This window comes from Penicillium concentricum (genome assembly GCF_028827145.1).
Source record: "Penicillium concentricum strain IBT 3081 chromosome Unknown utg000004l_segment0_segment0, whole genome shotgun sequence".
In the NCBI taxonomy this organism is placed as follows: Eukaryota; Fungi; Ascomycota; class Eurotiomycetes; order Eurotiales; family Aspergillaceae; genus Penicillium; species Penicillium concentricum.
In genome coordinates, this window is record NW_026622757.1 from 780,768 (window position 1) to 801,299 (window position 20,532).

Genomic DNA, 20,532 nt, shown 5'->3' on the forward strand with positions numbered 1-20,532 from the left:
GGGCTAATTCTACCGAGAATTTAGCAGAGCTACTAAAAAAAAAAAAAAGCTATTTACCCGGCTAAAAACCTCGGGCTTGACTTGACATTCCTGGGAAAATCATAAGCTTATCCTAATTGGTTCTCGGTCTCTACTTTCCACTTTTTCTGATATAAAATGCGTCTCCATAGACCGGTTATAGTCCATTTACATCATCGGTTCATTCCCGGGGGAATCTTGCCGCTTGCACTTCTACACTCTTTTCCCGGCCTTTAAAATATTTTTGCCTAAAGCTGATATCCCACTTTATCCTTCTCTCTATTTACTCTATTTACTCTATTGCCCCCGTGGAATTGTATCTATCACTTCCACCATGGCATCTGATACCCCCCTCTACATTGGTTTCGATCTCTCGACCCAACAATTAAAGGGATTAGTTGTCAACTCCGAACTTAAAGTGGTTCACGTTGCCAAGTTCGATTTCGATGCCGACTCGCACGGGTTCCCGATCAAAAAAGGTGTTCTGAATAATGAAGCCGAACATGAGGTGTTTGCCCCGGTCGCTCTGTGGCTGCAAGCGTTGGACGGTGTGCTAGAAAGCCTGCGCAAACAGGGTCTCGACTTCAGCCGCGTAAAAGGAATTAGCGGTGCGGGACAACAGCACGGAAGTGTATACTGGGGGCAGAATGCGGAGTCACTTCTCCGTAATCTAGATTCTACCAAGTCCCTCGAGGCACAGTTGGAAGGCGCTTTCTCCCATCCATATAGTCCCAATTGGCAAGACTCGAGCACCCAGAAAGAATGTGACGAGTTTGATGCAGCTCTTGGCAAGCCCGAAGATTTGGCACAGGCCACCGGAAGCAAAGCACACCATGTAAGAAGCTCAAAGTATGAAGTATATATGGGGCCTGCTGACACTTTCATTAGAGATTCACAGGTCCTCAAATCCTCCGGTTCACAAGGAAATACCCCGAGATTTATAAGAAAACCTCGAGAATCTCATTGGTGTCATCTTTCCTGGCATCGCTTTTCCTAGGCCATGTAGCCCCATTCGACATCTCCGACGTGTGCGGGATGAACTTGTGGAACATCAAGAAAGGGGCATACGACGAGCGCCTGATTCAACTCTGCTCGGGTGGGTTTGGAGTTGAGGATCTCAAGCAGAAGCTTGGCGAGGTACCAGAAGATGGAGGCCTACACCTAGGCTCCGTTCATGCATATTTCGTAGAGCGTTTCGGCTTCAGTCCCGATTGCACGGTTATTCCAGCAACTGGCGATAACCCGGCGACCATTCTTGCGCTGCCACTGCTGCCATCAGACGCAATGGTTTCGCTCGGCACCTCTACTACCTTCCTCATGTCCACCCCCAGCTACAAACCCGACCCAGCCACACACTTCTTCAACCATCCTACTACCCCCGGCTTGTACATGTTCATGCTGTGTTACAAGAACGGTGGCCTGGCCCGTGAGCACGTCCGAGACGCAATCAATGAGAGCTTGAAGGATACTCCTGCCCATCCCTGGGATAACTTTGACAAGGTTGCGCTGCAGACTGCCCCATTGGGCCAGCAGAACCCAAAGAGCCCGATGAAGATGGGTCTGTTCTTCCCGCGCCACGAGATCGTACCAAACATCAGCAAGGGCCAATGGCGCTTTACATACGATGCCAGCACCGGAAGTCTCCAAGAGACGACCGATGGATGGAACTCGCCGGAGGATGAAGCCCGCGCCATCGTCGAGAGCCAGTTGCTTTCACTGCGCCTGCGGTCTCGAGACCTTACCCAGAGCCCTGGCAATGGACTTCCTTCCCAACCACGCCGAGTTTATCTCGTCGGTGGAGGGTCTAAGAACAAGGCAATTGCTAAAATTGCTGGCGAGGTCCTCGGTGGTGTTGAGGGTGTATACTCGCTTGACGTTGGTGACAATGCCTGCGCCCTGGGTGCCGCATACAAGGCCGTTTGGGGTATCGAGCGACAGCCCGGTCAAACCTTTGAGAACCTGATCGGTCAGCGGTGGAACGAGGCTGAGTTCATTGAGAAAATTGCGGACGGTTATCAAAAGGGGGTGTTTGAACAGTATGGTCAGGCCGTCGAGGGCTTTGAGAAGATGGAACTGCAGGTTTTGCAGCAAGAAGCTGACAAGGCCAAAGGACATGGAAATTGAAAATAATATAGACATAAAAAAAGATTAGAATTATTTTGGCTTTAAGCTATTTTGAAGCCTTATATAGCAATGAGTATACCAAGCCTAGTACATATCTGATGTTCCAATAGAGCTTCGGGTCCAAAAACAACTGTGTGCAAGCCTCTTGTCCTATTTAGGAAAACACAAAGAACATCACATTTTCAAATCTCTTTCATATCCTGAGATACTATACTTCGTAAATTTTGTAGACTTGATACTCTCTTGGCAAGCGAAGGCGGAAACTGGCACGGGATCGATTACGATATCCAGTTTAAATGCCCGCAGGTCATATCTCCACCAAAAAACAATTTTGACAACACAACACCCCTACATTTCATTTCCCTCTCTCCTTCCCACACATAAACGGGAGACTGGAAGATGGAAGAACAGGTGAGTCTCCCAATTATGTTCACCCTCCAACACAAAAAAAAAATTCCACCAATACCGCCCCTCCCCCGCCGTTTCAACCCCTCCGAAACATTGAGCGTTCCTCAGCTCAGCACACAAGATGATTGACACATCCCAGGTAGCAAATGCCATTGAGATCGCCTGGAATCCATCCTCCGACACAACCCTAAAATCGCAAGCCTACGAGTACCTCAACCAACTCCGCTCCGACCCCTCCGGGTGGCAGGTCTGCCTTTCTCTCTTCACCCAAACCCCACAGCGACCCGAAGTCGTACGGCATGTCAGTCTGGAGATTGTCAATAGTGCCGCCCAGGTCGGCTTGATCGATGCGGGCTCGATCGGCGTTGTTCGAGATAGTGTGCTAGCCTACATTCGCCAGGCCTACGGACCGGAGGCCACTGCCACCCCCGACGCTCCTTATATCCAGAACAAAATTGCACAGACCGTTACTTTCCTCTTCTCCACCCTCTACGCGAACGGCTGGGAGTCCTGCATCGACGATCTACTGAACCTGACCTACAAATCCACGGGCCGGGATAGCCAAATCGGAGTTATCTTTTACCTGCGTGTGCTGAGCTCGATTCACGAGGAGATTGGCGATGTGCTGGTTTCTAGATCTCGCGGGGAACAGGACAAGGCGAATGCGCTGAAGGACCTGATCCGTGAGAGGGACATGCAGAAAATTGCCAACTCCTGGCAGGAGATTTTGGCAGTGTGGCGGGAAGGTGATGATATGATTGTCGAGATGTGCTTGAAGGCGGTTGGTAGCTGGGTCAGCTGGATCGATATTGGTCTTGTCGTGAACCAGACCATGTTGGACCTGCTCTTCCAGCAGCTGGGACGGGCCGAGAAGCAGGAGCTCCGGGAGGGAGAACAGCGGGTGCGCGATGCGGCGGTGGATGTCTTCACCGAGATCATTGGCAAGAAAATGAAGCCTTCGGACAAAATTGAGATGATCGCTTTCTTGAACCTTGACTCCATCATCACGCAGCTGTCTAACAGCCCTCCACTACGGGAGAGCCGATTCACATTCAAGTACGATACTGATTTGGCAGAGACGGTTGCCAAGCTTGTCAACAACACAGTCGTGGATATTGTGCGGGTATTGGATAATGACGCTGGTCCTGTCAAGGAACAGGCAGAAAACCTTTTGCAGGTCTTCCTCCCTCACATTCTTCGATTCTTCTCCGACGAGTACGACGAAGTTTGCTCGACTGTCATTCCCTGCGTCAGCGACATGCTCACCTACATCCGGAAACTCGCCAAGACGAACCCATCCTTCGAGGAGCGAAACAAGTCCATCCTGCTTCCGATTTTGAAAGCAATTATTGCGAAAATGCGGTACGACGAGACCTCGAACTGGGGCGAGGAGGACGAGCAGACGGATGAGGCAGAGTTCCAAGATCTGCGCAAGAGACTGGGTGTTTTGCAACAAATTATCGCCTCCGCCGATGAGCAGCTTTACATCGATGCAATTTCAGAGGTGGTGGGAACCACTTTCCAAAAACTGCGGGCATCCGGTGGACAGCTCGACTGGCGTGACCTAGATCTCGCTTTGCACGAGATGTTCTTGTTTGGCGATCTGGCCGTCAGGGGCGGTAGTCTATACACGAAGGGCAACCCTACTGGCATGGCTGCGAACCGTCTCATCGAGATGATGCTTGCAATGGTAGAGTCCGATATCCGATCATTCACCCACCCCGCGACGCAACTTCAGTACATGGAAATATGTGTTCGTTATAGTTCATTCTTCACCCACCACTCTCATCTCATCCCCGGAGTTCTGGAGAGCTTCCTCCAGCTTGTGCATCACCCTGTTCGAAAAGTCAAGACCCGTTCGTGGTATCTGTTCCAGCGGCTAGCTAGACAGCTACGTAGCCAAATCGGCAACGTGGCACAAAATGTCGTGGAGGCATTGAGTGACTTGTTGGTTATCCAGGCCGAGGTGCCTTCGGAGGGCGATGACGGTGATGAGATGTCTTCCGAGGACCACGAGGGGTCCGCCGACGCCGTGTTCAACAGTCAGCTGTACCTTTTCGAGTCCGTTGGAATCATTTCCTCGACCCCAAGTGTCAGTTCAGACAAGCAGGTTCTCTACGCCCAGTCGGTGATGAACCCTGTCTTCGGCGACATGGAGCGTAACCTCGAAGCTGCCAAGGCCAAGGATGAACGCGCGTTGCTGCAGATTCACCACGATATCATGGCTCTCGGAACCCTCGCCCGTGGTTACTCGGACTGGCAGCCGGGCACCAGCTCGCCCGCCGCTCTCCCGGTGCCAGAGGTCTCGGCAGCTTTCGCTCAGGTGGCTGAAGCGACCCTGGTTGCGCTTGAGTCTCTCAATTTCTCATTCAATATCCGGACTGCTGCTCGCTTTGCGTTCTCGCGGCTCATTGGTGTTCTAGGCGCGCAGATTCTCCCTCAACTGCCCCGATGGATCGATGGGCTCTTGACCCAGACTTCGTCGCGCGACGAGATGGCACTGTTCCTCCGCCTTCTGGATCAGGTCATCTTTGGGTTCAAGGGTGAGATCTACAGCATCCTCGACACCCTCCTGACTCCTTTCCTGCAGCGAGTCTTCTCTGGTATTGCCGATCCCACAACTGGCACTGATGACGAGATCCAGCTTGCCGAGCTGAAGCGGGAATACCTGAACTTCTTGCTCGCTGTGTTGAACAATGATTTGGGAACTGTCATCATTAGCGAGAGAAACCAGTCCATCTTCGAAACCGTGATCACCACCATCGAACACTTCGCCAAAGATATTGACGACTTCACAACCGCCAAGATGGCGTTCTCCGTCTTGGGCCGTATGGCAAGCTGCTGGGGCGGACCTGACATTGCCCCTGCGCCTGCTAATGGCGCCGCACCTGCCCAAGCCGCACTCCCCGGCTTTGGTGGATTCATGATCACCCGGTTCTCACCTCTGTGCTGGGCACTCCCCACGACGCCATCCTTCAACTCCAAAGATGCCCAGGCCAAGCAGGTCCTTGCCGAGGCCGGCGCTTTGCAACGCACCATCTACTCCAAGACAGGCATGGAGTATGCGGAATACTTGCGCAACCAGGAACTGCCCGGCATGGGCATGGGTGCCGATCTCATCGAAGAGTTCCTGACCGCAATGAGCCAGCTGGACGTGAAAGGGTTCCGGCAATTCTTCCCGGTAAGTGCTTACTGCTTTTGATCTACGTAACATACAACTAACATGTAACCTTCAACAGTCATTCATCCAACGATTGAGCGCATGAAGTTTCCTTTTCTCCTCTCTATCTGCTTTCTAGATTCCCCCATCCATTTTCCATATTTACGTTTTGACGCGACGAGGTGACGTCTCTCCTCATGTTGCCCTGTGACTTCGCCATCTTCTATACCATCTACTTCGTCCAAGTCCGATCCCGATACCATACTTGTCCAGCTTGAACCCCCCAAGATTAGTGGATCAAACTTTCGGGAGCAAATCAGAAACAAAAAGAATTTACCTTTCCAAAAGTTCCCAAGTATATATCTTGCTTCTTGCTTCCCATTGATCCGCTTCTGCTCATGGTGCATTCGCATTGTGGTGTTCATTTGTATTCGCCCACCACTCGGCGTTTTCTTTTTTATCTTTCTCTTTCTCTTGCCTGCTTCATAACGAGATAGGTTTGTTTTTGTCTTGTGTTGAGTTTCAACTTCAATGGGTGTGAAAGTCAAGTACGTAGATGAAATGAAGAGAGTTGCCATCAATCAGTTCGAGTATAGTGTAATTGAATTAAGTGATTACAAGAATAGTTTGCCGCTTAATCTCCTTGACCTCAAGGCTATACTTCCAAACAAGCAGCGCACATCCATGTAACCGTAGCGCCTTTCTCTGGCTCCATGCTTCATACGGGAAGTTCCGGCCGAACCCTTTGATTCGAAACTTCCAAGCTTATCTCTTTCTAAGCCTCCGATAAGATCCTTTGGGTATTCCAGACGGGCGTCCTCAAGCTGAATCCTAAACGTACAGGGTATCAAATGTGTTTGAGATAATGCTGTAGCTAGTCTAGCCGGAATGGTTGGGGATGCGAGACAAAGGTACGAGTTGCTTGTTGTGTACAAGATATGCAGTGACAAGAATACTCTTTTTCCATAACGAAGCTCTAGCCTCTGTATCAAACTGGTGCCTGTCTTCCTGGATGGGAATATATAGATTGAAAACTAGCGAGAATCTGATGTTTGAGAGATTTGGCTGTGTATTCCAATATATAGAGTGATCACCATGACCTCAGTCTATATCCACTAAACAGATACGGTTACCTGGAATAGTCTTTGTACAAAAGTAAGAGGACAGGAGTAAGAATAAACGATACAGTCTATGGCATAGGTTCACCCACTATGTTCTCATCAATGTCATTAGACTCGATACTGGCAGAATCCTAATATCTTTGCCCACAAAATCCCAATCCCATCTAAATCATAGATTTAACAACCTGACGCTCACTTGAGCCAAAAAAGAAAACCATCAGATCCAGTTTACAAAAGAGATACGCAAGAGAGAACATAATTTTGAGATTAGGAGTTAAGAGAAGAGCACACACTATTCAAAGAGATACTTGGCCGCATGCTCAACATGGTCATCCGCAAAGGTAGCCATGGTATAATAGGAGTGATCATAGTCCGGCTGGTAGCGAATATTCAAACCAGCGATTCCCGCATCACGGGCTGCGGCCTCGAAGTTCTCCGGTAGGAGTTGGCCTTGTTTGTAGAAGTTGTCACCAGTGCCCTAGATATGGATTAGATTGTACAAGATATAGAATGGGAGGGGAACAGAATAAAACAAAAGGAACTCACCACATCAATCAGAATATCCAGCGGACCCCCACTCCACTTCTTAATCAACTCAGTAGCATCATGCTCATTCCACTTATCCTTCTGATCATCACCAAAGTAACCCTTGAACGCCTTCTGGCCCCAAGGACAGTTGGTTGGGTTCGTGATCGGCGCGAACGCAGAGACGGACTTGTACTTGCCCGGGTTGCGGAGGAACTGATGGGATTGGTTAGATAACGCCTCCAAAGGGTATTTCAAGATCTGAATATAACAGGTATTGTATAACTTACCAAAGTGAGAGCACCGTGTCCACCCATACTGTGTCCGGTGATACTAACACGACCGGCATCCAACTGCGGGAACGCTGCAAAGACGGTCTTTGGCAGCTCGTCGGTGACATAGCTATACATGTTATAGCCGGCGTTGTAGGGGGCTTTAGTGGCGTCGACGTAGAAGCCGGCGCCGGAGCCGAAGTCGTATGCGTCGTCCTCGCCTTGGATGTTGAGGCCGCCTGAGAAGATGTTAATATATTTCTTTATTTTTGAATAGGATAACTTGAATGGAGGTATGGCAAGATAAATTGAATGGAAAGATGTGAAGATAAATTGAATCAAAGACAAGGTAGACACATACGTGGGCTGGTATCAGGATACAGCACGGCAATTCCCTTCTTACTAGCACTGTGCTGGAAAAAGCCCTTCTCGGAACAGTTATCGGCAGTGCAGGTCAGACCGGAGAGGTAGATGAGTACGGGGACTTTCTGTGTCTGGGCCTGCGGGGGCAAGAAGAGGTTGAATTTCATCTCGCATTTTGTAGTTGTAGCTGCATGGCTTAGCTTTAGGAGCTTTCCACCGAAGGAGGCGATAGTTGCGTTTGTGGTGACGGACATATTGGGATGTATAGGAGAGAAGAAGCCGAAAACGGGGAGACGACGTTTTATGGTGGGGGTCCCGCATGAGGGGGAAACAGGTCCACTATAGGAATATTCTTCCTTGGGGATTTTATATACAATTCTATATAGATGATATCTGATGAAGCTTAGAACTATTACACTAGATATTGTCTAGTTTACTAACATCTATCTTATATAACACAGACTACTAACATCATCTTATATAACTAACAGACATTAGTCTATTACCTTGATAGCTCTTATGAAAACACAAATCAGATTGCTGCCCACAGTGGGGTAAACGCCAAGGTATATATAAAAGAAAAACACAGATTCACTCCAAAAATACCGGAACTCCATAAACAACAGGCGCGGCACCATTCAGATACCTCAACACACAAGCACCCCTCGACCGCGCAATCGCTGTGTCAAGACCAACATCCTCCTGCCGACTCTTATTCTTATCCTTCTTCTCAACCAGACCCCACGCGTCAAAGGCAGTCGTAGTAAACCGATCAATATCCCGATCCGTGACATCCCACAGCGTAGCCACGAGTGCAGGACTACCCGCATGAAGATAATTCATCGGCGTACCGTAGGGCTCATATTCGCCAGCTTCGGTCAAAGTGCCACTGCTACATCCCATGAGGAAAGTAACAGCGCATTGTGTGAGTCGTTTGACCGTGCGGCCACGGATGTACTGTGCGCCGCTGCCGTGGCCAAAGTAGAGGAATAGATCCTTCTTTTCTAGCGCGTCACGGAATTCGTCTTCGGTTGGTTCGCGCTGCACGACTGCAGTCCAGGATTTGAAACGGGAGAGGTCTTGTTCGAAGGTGGTTTGTGTTGTGCGGAGGTCGCCTGTCGGGTTGAGGACGAAGGCGCCGGATGTGCGGTCCACGATGGCTCCGGAGGATGCCTTGCGGAATTGGAGGACACGGTCCCGGAGACATTCGAGGGATGGGACGCGACAGACAGGGTATCCTTGGAGACAAGGAAGTGACTCCCATGGGAAGAGGTGGAGAGCTTTGTCGAGTACGAGGATTGTATGTCTCGGCGGCCGGGCTGCAAGTTCGTCGCGTGCAGCTTCGTGGTACCCTCGCAGGGCATCGAGGGTATCTACGACCATCATGTCAAAGTCGATCTCGTCGTAGGCATTGCGCTCGCCCTGGAATTGTAGAATATCCACGACAAAGTAAAGAAGATCCATCAGCGTGTCTTCAGGCTCCTCTTGCTCTTCGAGATCGCGAAGCCCAATGAACAAGTCTACTACATTCTGATGTAGCGTGAGCCGGGGCCCGTCGGCCTTGCCACCCTTCTGCCGAGAAGGAAGATGCTTGTCAAGGATGCTTTGGAAGGTGCTCGCGAACCGGGCTAGCGCGGTAGTCTCCCGTGACAGCGGCGAGAACACACCGCGGAACCCTCCAAACCATATGTTCTCAATATTCTGGAGCACGCTTTCCATCCGACGATCGAGGGCCTCGCGAGTCTTCCACCATTCCTTCTTCGACAACTTGTCCGTCTGGGCCTTGGCGGCATGTGCACTTTGGTTGGCGAGCTTGATGAGTTCTTGCATTTCCTCTTTTCCATCTTCAAAAGTGAACTGCTCTTCCTCGTCATCTTCTGAGTTTCCTCGGTGGAGGGGAAGACGCAGAAGGAATGGTGAGCGGTCTTTTTGGAGTCGTGAAACCACAAACTCGGTACGGTCTGCACTCAATGACAAAGAGAGAACATTCCAAGTTTCGGGCAGAATGTCGACGTAATCCTGTGTGAAGTTGGAGCAAAGATCGCTGTCCAGCTCGACAGCTGAGGGGAACGAGGCTGGCCAAAGAAGAGGGTCGGCAAAATCAGCCAGCTGTCGATCGATATCAATCGCCATACGTTCTCGGGCAAATGCGCCAACACGTCCGATTTCTAATTCAAAAGTCAGATATACGTCAAACCGAAAGCATCTCACAAAACTTACCATTCATATTTGCAGGCGACTGAGCCAGAGTCGCTGGGATCCCGGGAGAAGTCGCATGCGATAGCATAGAGATCCGACTCATTAAGCGAGATGCCGCATGACTATCAAGCGTTGAGCCTAGAATCGTGGCATCAGAGAAGACACTGGCAAGACAATCGCTCGCCTTGGACAGCATAACCGAAAAGTCCTCACTAGCTCGTTGAGCCTTGGTGCGCGTTGTTTTGGCTGGAGCCCTGGTTCTCCTTGTCGACGGCTTTGCCGGGGGTAAGCTAGGCTCATCTGCCGTCTTGCTTGGTGTTTTGAGTGACGGTAGCGAGATTGTAGATTCAGGTAAAACGCAGTACACGGCATGGCTGGCAAAACGGCGAATTGCATCAGCCAACAGATGCTCGCTTTCACCGATCTCCAGAGTGATTTTGCTTTCTCGAGCAACGGCAAAATGTCTGGCCTCTGCAAGGGTTTTCGCAGATCGCTCAAAGTCGCGCAATTCCCGCAGGCAATCAGCTTGCTGTCTGAGGATATTGCCTTTCATTTGTAATAGGGACTTAGATTGAACTTCGGGGAGAGTTGGTTTTGGAACTGGGGCTTTCTTTGTAGTTTTGGGAGCAACGGAACTGGTTGCACGGGTCCGTCGAGTGGTAGTAGTCGAAGTAGGTGTCGGGGTTCGAGGTGTTGGGGTTCGCCGGCTGCTTGCTCTGACCCGTAACTTGTCCATCTTTTCTTCAATTTCTGTCATGCCTGATGCCTCCAGACTGGTAGGCATATCAGCAGAGGTGACTGCTGTGATGATTTTATCTGCTTCGAGGAGAACGCGGAGTGCCTTATCATGTGCACCCTGCGTCTTGTACAGAGACGCAAGCGCCATTTGAAAAGACACAGTTTCAATACTTCTCTGGGTTTGTTTAGACGACTCGGCCGCTGCAGAGAGATGGTCCTGTCCCTCACTCATGTGCCCACTGAGAATCCAATGGCAACCGAGCTGGGTCTGCGCCGCAAGTAGGCGTGCATTGGCATCGAGGGTCTTGTCAATCTTCAGCGCTTGTTCGCCGTAATAGATAGCATCCTGGAACAACCCATGGTGGGCAGATAAAGTGGCGAGATTCAACAAGCAGGTATGGTGAGAACCCAGATGTGGCCAGAAAGGCGCACCTTGGACGTAGCTAGCAGAGACATCCGGGGAAGACCCGCTCTGAGACAAGTCAAGCTTTGCGATACCATCAGCAACAGCCTCAACATCAGAACTGCCCGTGGCAGGCAACAGCTTGTCTTGCTTTCTTTGGGCGAGCCTCTCAACCTTAGCCCAGATGCGGCAGTTGAGCCTTACAGACAACTTGGCGAAGTACAGAGCCTGGGTTGCTGAGCCCTGTGCGGAGAACAACCGGGACTGAACAAAGGCTGCATCTGCTACCATTCTTTCCCATGAGATCTTGGAAAGGACAGTCAAATTGCTTAATTCTGACTTCTGGCATTTTTCATAGAGTGTGCGGGCTGCTGAAAGAACGGCGGCGGCTTTCTCGGGCTCTCCGGTCTCCAGAAGATATTCCGCCCGTGCAACTTTGTAGGAAATGGTAGCAAGAGAGGATACCTTGGTTTGGGCAAGATACTGCTCGCCACGTGAAAGGAGTTCACCTGCCTTTTGGCAGTAGCCCAGGCGGCAATTCTGCAGTACCAAGCGCGACAGAATTATGATGGCGTCTGACAAATCCCCTGATTGCTGGAGTTCCGCGGCACGCAATATCAGTTCCAGGGTGCACAGTTGAGCCTTCCAAAGCCCGTGAATCTCGGTATAATCAACCAGGGCCTTCAACTGCAAGACCCAGTAGTCCGTGTCATTGATGCAGAGCAGTAGTGTTTTCCAGTCATGGGACTTGCGAACCAATGAAGTCCACGATGCAAGCGTTTCATCTAGTTCGTGTGGGTCAATCTTGCCGCGGTGGAACCCGATGATAACGCGCAGTGAGTTGCTAATATGGATTGCAAATGAAGCAAGCTCAATGTCATCTCGGACTTGTAGACCGCCATTCAAAGCTTCTGTTCCTGCATCCAACAGAGTTTCAATCAAAGACGAATCCAAGGCAGTAGGCTGTTCCAGTAGAAGCCGCAAGGCAGAGAGAATCACACGAGAATGGCGAATAGGGTAGACGGTAGGGGGGTAGAGATCGAGGAGGGAGGAAACAGCCGACCCAAGCATCAAGCGAAACTCTTCTTCGTTTGAACAATAGCTATGCATGTCAACAAGCAAGGTCATCTGCCATTCGAGAAGTAGACCTCTCTGTTCGAATTCTAGCTCAACATCATCATAAACGATAGAGGGGTGCGATCCCTTCCTGCGCAGCTTCATCTTCAGGAAAGCGGAAAATACACGCCCAAGCATGAAACTGGGACTCTTGGGATCCTGGTTGACCGAACTTGGATTGTGTCCTCCGCTGATCTTGACGATCTGCTCTAGAGTACCAGAAAGAATGTATTCTTCAATCGATTTTCGGAACATCTGCTCGGAGTCAATGTACATATTGCCCTCGATGTACAGATGAGCCATTCTCTCAAACTTGAGAGCTGCAAATGCCGTGTTCCGTTGAGAAGGTGAGCAGCTTGAAAGCATCTGGGTAGATTGTTTGAGAAGAGGTATAAGCTCGCGATAACCCTGTCCAGCCTCTTTTTCTTTGATGTATCGAGACCAGAACAGGTTTGAAAGCTTGACAAGTGCCATTCCTAGATTTTCTGTTGTCTCTGCGCTTTCTTCGTTGGGGTATTCAATTGTGGAAAGCAGGCGGTGGCAATCAGTCAAGATTGGGAGCATGTCTTCCCAGGGTGGCCTCTGAGACATGATTGAAAGTTTTCCAATTGCGACAGTCGAATCAATGGCAGCTAGAATGATGCTCTTAGAAATTGAAATGCGTTTGTTGAACATTTCAATCTCCTTTTCGTCACCATCTTCTGCTGGTTGGCGTCCAACATATCGTCTGAGGAACCTGATGAACGCTTGCAGATATTCCCTGATCTGACTGGCAACTTCGTTTTTCTCGCTTTCAGTCTCACAACTTTTTGTGATAGCCTCTCCGAACCACGCAAGAGCCAGCTTCTTCAGTCTTGCAGCTTCCACCAGCAGTTCATCTAGGTCATTTGCGCTGCCTCTTAATTGTAACCCTAAGGATTGAGTTGCCTCTGACACAGAATCCAAAGCTCCGTCCAGGAACTTTTTCGATGTCTTGGAAGCCTGGAAATGAACAGATGCGATTTTACACCGAACTGTTGCCAGCGAAAGAGACTGGGTTTTTGAGAGTGGGTTGATGGCTTGTGCGAACAGCTTCATAGATTCATCAAAGCAGCCCGCGTCGAAAGCGAGTTGCCCGAGAATAGTCATAAGCTTCGCAGCCTGGTTGGCATTTTGTGTTTCCGATGAATTCTTCTTGACCTCTGCAATGGATGTTTGCAGGCGGGTAACCGTTTTGTAGATTGTAGCGAACTCGACTTTCTCGATACCTTTGCTCCGATGAAGAAAGTTACCGAAATAGCGAAGCAAAGGATCGAACACTTCTTTGCTCTCATCACAGACATGACCGGACAGCTTCCAGCCCAAACATCGAACCTCGAGGGAAAGTAGTTGTAATGCCAATGATGTCGTTGGCTTCAAACTATTCGAGGCCTCATCCTTCGAGAAGGATGACCCCGAGCAAAGCGCTAGAACCGTATTTGATAGTAACTGGAGTTGAAGAGCAGCTTTGTCGTTTGATAATTGACCCGATTTCACGGCAGCCAGAATGACTTGGGCAGGGCTACTCAAATCGGAAAGTTGTAAAGAAGGGCAGACCTTCTGGATTGTTGATGCTCTTCTATCCGCAGCAAATAGCCGCATCACATTCGAGTGAAAGGGAACAAGCAAGCCGTACAGCGATTTCGCGTTCGAAATGTGAGCGAACGTCAAAAGATCCGACATCCGTTCCTTCGAGGCTTCTTCCTCCGCCATCTCTTTCGCTTCTGTGGTCTTCCTCCCGGCTTTCCCGCCATCCAGATGTTGTTGGATTCTCCGCTTCAAAAGTCTCAGCTCTTTGTATGCCACATCATTAAGTCCCAGGGAGATAAGTTTTCCCGCAAGAACACACAGCCCCTGTTCGAGCTGCATGTTCGGAAACTGGTCATTCCCAGCATCATTTTTAAGAGAGCGCAGTGTTGACAAAGAAAGCCTGGCGCACTCCGCAGCCGAGATGATTCCCGCATCGGGGCCGGCAGTATCGGAGGTATTATTCTGTCGCTTTGCTGTAGATATCTTCGCAGCATCCGTGAGGGTCTTTAATGTAGCATTGAACACCTCCGTAGCAAAGACCAGCTTCTCCTGACACGACAAAGCCGCAGCGTCGTGATCAGCCAATGATTGCAGCCCCGCCTCATTCGCAGGCTTCGTCTTCATTGCGCGGGAAGTTCTCGTCCGACTCGGCGTCGCGGGTGGTTCTCTTGTGGATTTTGTGCGTTTCGTGGGTTTCTCGGGCATCTTTGGCGACCCGCGGAGGAGTGTTTGGAGGGACAACACGGTAGCGTCTGAGCATGTAGTCGTTGAACGGAGAGCCTGTTTCACAGACTCTGTTAGAGAACTGGCCGGCAAGACGGTGACCGCCATTTTCTGGTCGTATTATCGAAGCTGCAGGGCTGAGGTCATCGCTCGCGTCGAGCCTTTGATGTGCAATCGCTATCGGCCGGACACTCTAAACGGGGGTTGTCGCAGCAACAACAGCGCTATACCGTATTTGGGTTGATAGCCTTATCGCCTGAGGCAATCACGAACCTCAACTTTTCCCGTTTCTGAAGATCAACGATTGCTGCTAGACGCGAACAGAGCTATGGCTTTCAGATTCAGGCCCTTTGGGCTTAGCAGACAGATATTTTCTGCTCCTTCTACATTAAATGCTACCAGACAATGCCGCGGTCCGGCTGGACGCTCATATTCGACCTCCGATCGTCTTCCGAAGATCGCAGACACGTCAGTATGGACGGCGATGATTCCCCGGTTTCTTCGGAGTGGTAGAGCGCGCAAGGATCCTGCGAAAGAGAAATCTAAAGAATGGAATCCGGCGACGTTCTATATCATCATGTTTACCCTGATCGGGTCGCAGGCCATTCGCATGCTCACTTTGAAGAATGGCTATGCGGCGTATACTCGGACGACGGATGCGAAGCTCGAGCTTCTAGCGGAGATTATTGCACGAGTCAAGAAGGGAGAGAAGGTCGATGTGGAGAAATTGCTTGGAACGAGCGATGAAGCAAAGGAACGAGAGTGGGATGAGGGTATGTTCATTAATATCCGACAATGCTATTTTATGGATGGTGGCTGACTATTTCTCTCTAGTACTGCGCGAGATTGAAGCCGAAGATTCCCTATGGCATGAGAAGAAGACTGCTCAGTCGCAAGCAGAGAAGCACCCGGAGCCTGAGGTAGAACAGAAACAACCCACACAGCCTTCGGAAGAGACGGGTGCCGAGGAGGCTGTTAAGACAGAGTCGACACGAAAGCTTCGATTCTACTGAATGGGGACTGAATTGGTCTTCATTAAGAACGAGCCGCTGGCCTTGAGGCTCAGTCATGCGGACTCGGAATATACGCCGCCACATTGGGCCACTGCTGTCTCATTGTCGAATTGATCTTCTAGATCACGGTGGAATTTCTCTCTATCGACAAAAATCGGGTCTAGCATGCCCCACATACATGGACCCAGACCATGACCAATATATCCTCGAGGATATAAGTGTAACATCACCTGTACAGGGAATCTTTCCTTAAGAGTAGATTCCGATACCCTTTTGTGAGCTTGCAAGTCACGCTTTATGTACATATTTCCCCAGACTTGGGATGAACAACTCAAAAACCAGAATTTGCAATGCAGTCCGGTGCACATTACAAGATCCAATGCACCTAAAGACGTCCTTGACCTGTATGGGATCTATCTGCTTTCTAGGCACAACTTGGACAACCACGAACTATACGGTTACACCACATCAAGAAACAGGAAAATATCAACCCAAACCAAATCTAGATTGATAGAAACACCACAATCAGGGCCCTCCCAGACAACCCCACACCTTCTTTCCATATCTATCTGCTGTTGGTACAATGCAAAGAGTGGTCTTCGGCAAATAAAGAGAAGACATCATGATGCAAAGGGGGATATACTACACATGCCAAACCCAACTAAACCACAAAGAGGGCTGACATGAAAAGAATCCGAAAGAAATGTGAGAAAGATCTCATGCTAAATCGAAGGAAAGATAGGCCTTGACCAAATGAGAAATGAGAAACATATCGCTAGTAAAAAAAATGAAGGAACAACAGAAATAACAGGTTCACTATGTAACAGCAACCCTACTTTGAGTTCTGCAGGAACTTGGGCCAGTTCTCAGGCCGTGGGACCTGCACCCGGCCAATGTTCTGGTCCAGATCAAGGATGAGCTTGAGCGCGTTCCTTGACCGGAGGTAAGGCAGAGGTGCCTTAGCGCCCTGTCCACCGACGCCAGGCTCGATGTGGCCAGTGGGTGTAATGGCGTCGCCCTCACCAGGCATGGGGAAGTTCTTCTGCAGCACCTCGTAGGCGGCAAGGGTGAAACCGAACTGAGGTGAAGAACGCATGATACGGGCGGGACCACCCTTGAAGAAGGCGGCTAGACCCTCTTCTTTCCAGACGGTGGTCGCGCAGTGGCGCAGACCGTTGTACTTGGTGTCACCCTTGCGGGCTTCGACCTGCAGACGGGTTTTGATGACGTCGCAGGGTGTAGTGAGGTAGGCGGCGGGCATACCAGCGATAGCACCGGCGGTGAGGAGCTGGACCACGCCGAGCTTGTGTGTGGCGGTTTCGCCGAAGAAGTCGGACTTCAAGTGTGCGTATGTGGGGAAGTAGATGGCCGAGAAGGGAACGTCACGAAGGAGACAGGCGCTGGCTCCCTTGTACAGACCCATCAAACCCAGGTTCTTGACAATCCAGAGGGCGGAGCGGCGAGGGGTACCCTCGACGTTCTTTGCGATTTCACCCTGAACCTGCAGACGGATCTTCACAATCTCGAGAGGGTTTGTGAAGACGACTTGACAAGCACCGGCAGTTCCACCAGCAATCACCTCTTGGGCGTACTTGATCCTGTTGGTTTCCTTGTCTGTGAAGTAGCCACGAACGAGATCGTTCACAGTCAGCTTGATAGCCTTTTCGGGCGCCACACCAATCAACTGAGGAATGACACCGGAGTATAGTCCAGTGAAACCCTCATTGCGGATAACCTTTCTAGCGCAATCGAGGGAGTTATTGTACAGTCTCTCACCGGGGCGAGACGAACGCTGGTTTTGCAGACGGGTCTTGACCAAATCAATGGGGTAGACCATGAAAGCACCAAAAGCACCAGCGATACTACCCAAAGCAAAGTGGTGTGCAGACTCCAGAACGCCGTGAAGCACGCTCTTGGTCTTCTCGGCTACTTCCTGTCCAGTAGACAAGGCCTGGTTTACAGCGATGACGGGGATACGCCATGAAGCATCGATGACCTTGGCGAAATCTTTCTGCGAGAGACGTCCGGAAGGCGCATCCAGACCAGCAAAGTGGAACAGAATATCGGCCTCCATGGGTGTGAACTGGGAGAAACGGGTGACGCGAGCAGCCTCGTCGAGGAAGTCGGCACGAGTGATCTTGCCATCGGTGCTCTTCTTTGTAGCTTCGCGGACCACCATATCAATGATATCCATCTCGCGCATGACATTCTGGAAAGCACGGACATTGGCGTAGGAGATGCGGTTGCTGGTCGAGATATTGCACAGGGTGGGGAGGTTGTCGAGGACATGATCGGACAGTTTGTGTTTTGAGGTCTCGAGGATAATGCGCTGGAACTCCTCGGGCTGGATGAATCCATCACCATCCTTGTCGAAGATGTGGAAAGCTTGACGGATACGCTCACCCTGCAAACCGCGCAGCATCTGGGCGAATTGGGGGTAGGTCATGTCATGGCGAGACTTGGAGCGGCCTCCGTACAGCGAAGCCCATTCTGAGTTCCAATCAAAGGGAATGCTGTCGGCACTCTTGTTCATGTTGTACAGTCCCTGCATAGTATCGAACTTGACTCTACCGGTTCCATCGAAGTCGAAGAGGCGAAAGGCGATCTCGTACTCGGCATCGGGCTTCGCGAGGAGGTTTTCGAATGAGGCCCAGTCGGTAATGTTGAGCTTTCCAGCTCTCCGTCGGTCTGCGACGTTGAAAAGGATACCATATTGTTCGCGCTTAATCTTGTGCTGTTGGGAGGAAACCACATTAGCAATTGCGATTTCCGTACGTTTGCCCTGGTGACACTTACGTAGTCTTCCTGTTTAGGTGCCACAGCATTAATGAAGTTCTCCTCGTTCATGAAGAGCTCGCCATTCTCGTCCTTTTGCGCATGGCGGACAAAGTTCGAGCGCGATTGGTGAGACAACTGAGGGGACTCTGTGCTTCCCAGAAGGGATTCCTTCACTGCTTCCTTTACGCTGGCCATGTTGTATATGCAAGACTTTTGACAGCAAAAAAAAAAAAAAGAAATCCACACAAGAGAAAACTGGGGGAAGGAAGGGGTCGAGGGAGTGGAGAAGGGGGAGGATTGAGTCAATAAAAAAAGTGTTATGATAATATAATGGTGCCCACTTTTCTAGTGTTTTGGGGGTTTTTTCTCACGATAATAGATATTATCTTAGATATTCAGGATAGATAATATGTAGATAGAATATTTTGTTTTAATAAGATATTTTACGCATACGCCACGTTGGATTTTTTTTTTTCATCCCTGGCTTTTTCATTATGGCGTTATTTACCCGGGATCGGACCGAATCAGAGTCACCGATCTCCCTGTATATATAATTACTATACAATATAGGTACTACTATGTACTACCATGTACTACTTAGATGTATATCCAAGGATCCCCAGCCTGGTATTACCTCTTATTCGAGAACTTTTATCTAGTCATTCCAGGGGAGTTACATAAATTTGCCACCATGAGCCACGGTATATAAGGGACCTGAACCAGGCAAAATAAAAAAGAAAATAACAGCAGGCGACTAAGAAAGAAAAAGAAAAGCCTGAGGAAGAAACCGGAGAACATGTCACATGGCCCCTTCGGAACCGGTGAGAGAACGAAAACACGAAAACACGAAAAGAGGACAAGACGAAAACACCAAAAAGGATGTCTCCGAGTTCGGTGCGGAGTCAGTGGAAGAATTTGGAGAGATTCATTTCGATTGGTCAATTTCATATCCCCTCTCCTTCCAAGCCTTCCAGGCTCACTCGGCTTAACTCCGGATGTTCCGTTATACTCCTTCTTCTCCGCACTTTATATATTGCATTTAACCGACTGTATAACACTTCGTAGATGTATAATACTTTGTAGTTTATATTTAAATAAATATATATATGACTATTCTTAAGTGCATGGTACTCCAGAGCTTTCATAAAACTCAATTGCAGGGTTGAAGATCTTTGAAATCTCTCTATATCAGCCGCGAGAAGCGATAGTCATATGTTGTAGACAATGTATAGCGGTGTACGTTGCAGTCCGTATAAGCCCAGCTCATTTCTCGCGCTTAAACCTTCAAAGCTCTAGAAATGATTCACCGGGAGCCAAGCCTGCCGACATTACCTCACGCTATTAATAATATGGGGTAGCCCCATATGTACGGAGTACTCCGTACTCCGTTCTATGTTACAAGAGGATCCATTATATAGAAGAATCAAAATAAACTACCAATTTTAGGGCTGACTAGAATAGAGTTATCCTAGCAAGTATCATTACACCCGGTAGTACTACCCATGGATGTCCAAGGGCCGTAGAGGTAAAATCAATGTCATACCAATAACAATGGCTAGATACTCAGCGAAAGAGAAAAGGAGAAACACTACAATAATTCAGGAGTGATTTTATCAAGACACTCCTTGTTACGATAAACAATGAAAACCCTATCAGAATATACGAAAAATGATATTCAATGTTGGCACTAAATCTACATGGACTATGCTTAAATTCCCCTTTGAGCGATGACTTGAGGAAATGATGGACTTTTATCAAAAGGTGGGTCAATAAGATCTTATCATACACGTGCGGACAAGAGTCAACTCAGCCCTATGTTCTATATTATTCCTACTATAGTTGGCCGCTAATGCGGAATTGTGATATCTTTTCAGTCTCCTCAGACAAGCTGTTCAGACATCTTTTTTGAAGACATCCTCCTCTTCTCAGTTTTATACGTAGGTAGACGGTGGGAAAAAAGCAGGAGGCTATTTGGCTTTTCAATGTATGCCATGTGATTTCTCAATATCCTGTTTCATCATCA

At 49.4% G+C, this 20,532-nt stretch overlaps 6 protein-coding genes across 6 annotated transcripts; 3 read left to right on the top strand and 3 right to left on the bottom strand.

The window, feature by feature from the left end:
- Nucleotides 1–352: 352 nt before the first annotated feature.
- N7517_009227 (xylulokinase) lies at nt 353–2,142 on the top strand (the record flags this gene model as incomplete). Its single annotated transcript, XM_056726950.1, has 2 exons — nt 353–853; nt 907–2,142. 2 exons carry the CDS (start codon nt 353–355, stop codon nt 2,140–2,142), a joined length of 1,737 nt encoding a protein of 578 aa, XP_056575522.1.
- A 529-nt stretch (nt 2,143–2,671) lies between these two features.
- On the top strand, nt 2,672–5,952 carry N7517_009228 (Ran GTPase-binding protein LOS1; the record flags this gene model as incomplete). Its single annotated transcript, XM_056726951.1, has 2 exons — nt 2,672–5,731; nt 5,790–5,952. The coding sequence occupies 2 exons, from the start codon at nt 2,672–2,674 to the stop codon at nt 5,814–5,816; spliced, it is 3,087 nt and encodes a 1,028-aa protein (XP_056575523.1). The 3' UTR covers nt 5,817–5,952.
- A 1,171-nt stretch (nt 5,953–7,123) lies between these two features.
- Nucleotides 7,124–8,245, bottom strand: N7517_009229 (S-formylglutathione hydrolase; the record flags this gene model as incomplete). Its single annotated transcript, XM_056726952.1, has 4 exons — nt 7,124–7,309; nt 7,378–7,572; nt 7,647–7,867; nt 7,990–8,245. 4 exons carry the CDS (start codon nt 8,243–8,245, stop codon nt 7,124–7,126), a joined length of 858 nt encoding a protein of 285 aa, XP_056575524.1.
- Nucleotides 8,246–8,582: 337 nt separating this feature from the next.
- Nucleotides 8,583–14,826, bottom strand: N7517_009230 (C50 family peptidase; the record flags this gene model as incomplete). The annotated part of the gene is made up of 2 exons (XM_056726953.1): nt 8,583–10,159; nt 10,212–14,826. The coding sequence occupies 2 exons, from the start codon at nt 14,824–14,826 to the stop codon at nt 8,583–8,585; spliced, it is 6,192 nt and encodes a 2,063-aa protein (XP_056575525.1).
- Nucleotides 14,827–15,043: 217 nt separating this feature from the next.
- N7517_009231 (DUF5321 domain-containing protein) lies at nt 15,044–15,731 on the top strand (the record flags this gene model as incomplete). Its single annotated transcript, XM_056726954.1, has 2 exons — nt 15,044–15,491; nt 15,553–15,731. Coding segments are annotated over 2 exons (627 nt in total), but the record flags the coding sequence as incomplete, so codon positions are not given.
- An 832-nt stretch (nt 15,732–16,563) lies between these two features.
- On the bottom strand, nt 16,564–18,704 carry N7517_009232 (citrin; the record flags this gene model as incomplete). Its single annotated transcript, XM_056726955.1, has 2 exons — nt 16,564–18,465; nt 18,528–18,704. The coding sequence occupies 2 exons, from the start codon at nt 18,702–18,704 to the stop codon at nt 16,564–16,566; spliced, it is 2,079 nt and encodes a 692-aa protein (XP_056575527.1).
- Between the last annotated feature and the right edge of the window lie 1,828 nt (nt 18,705–20,532).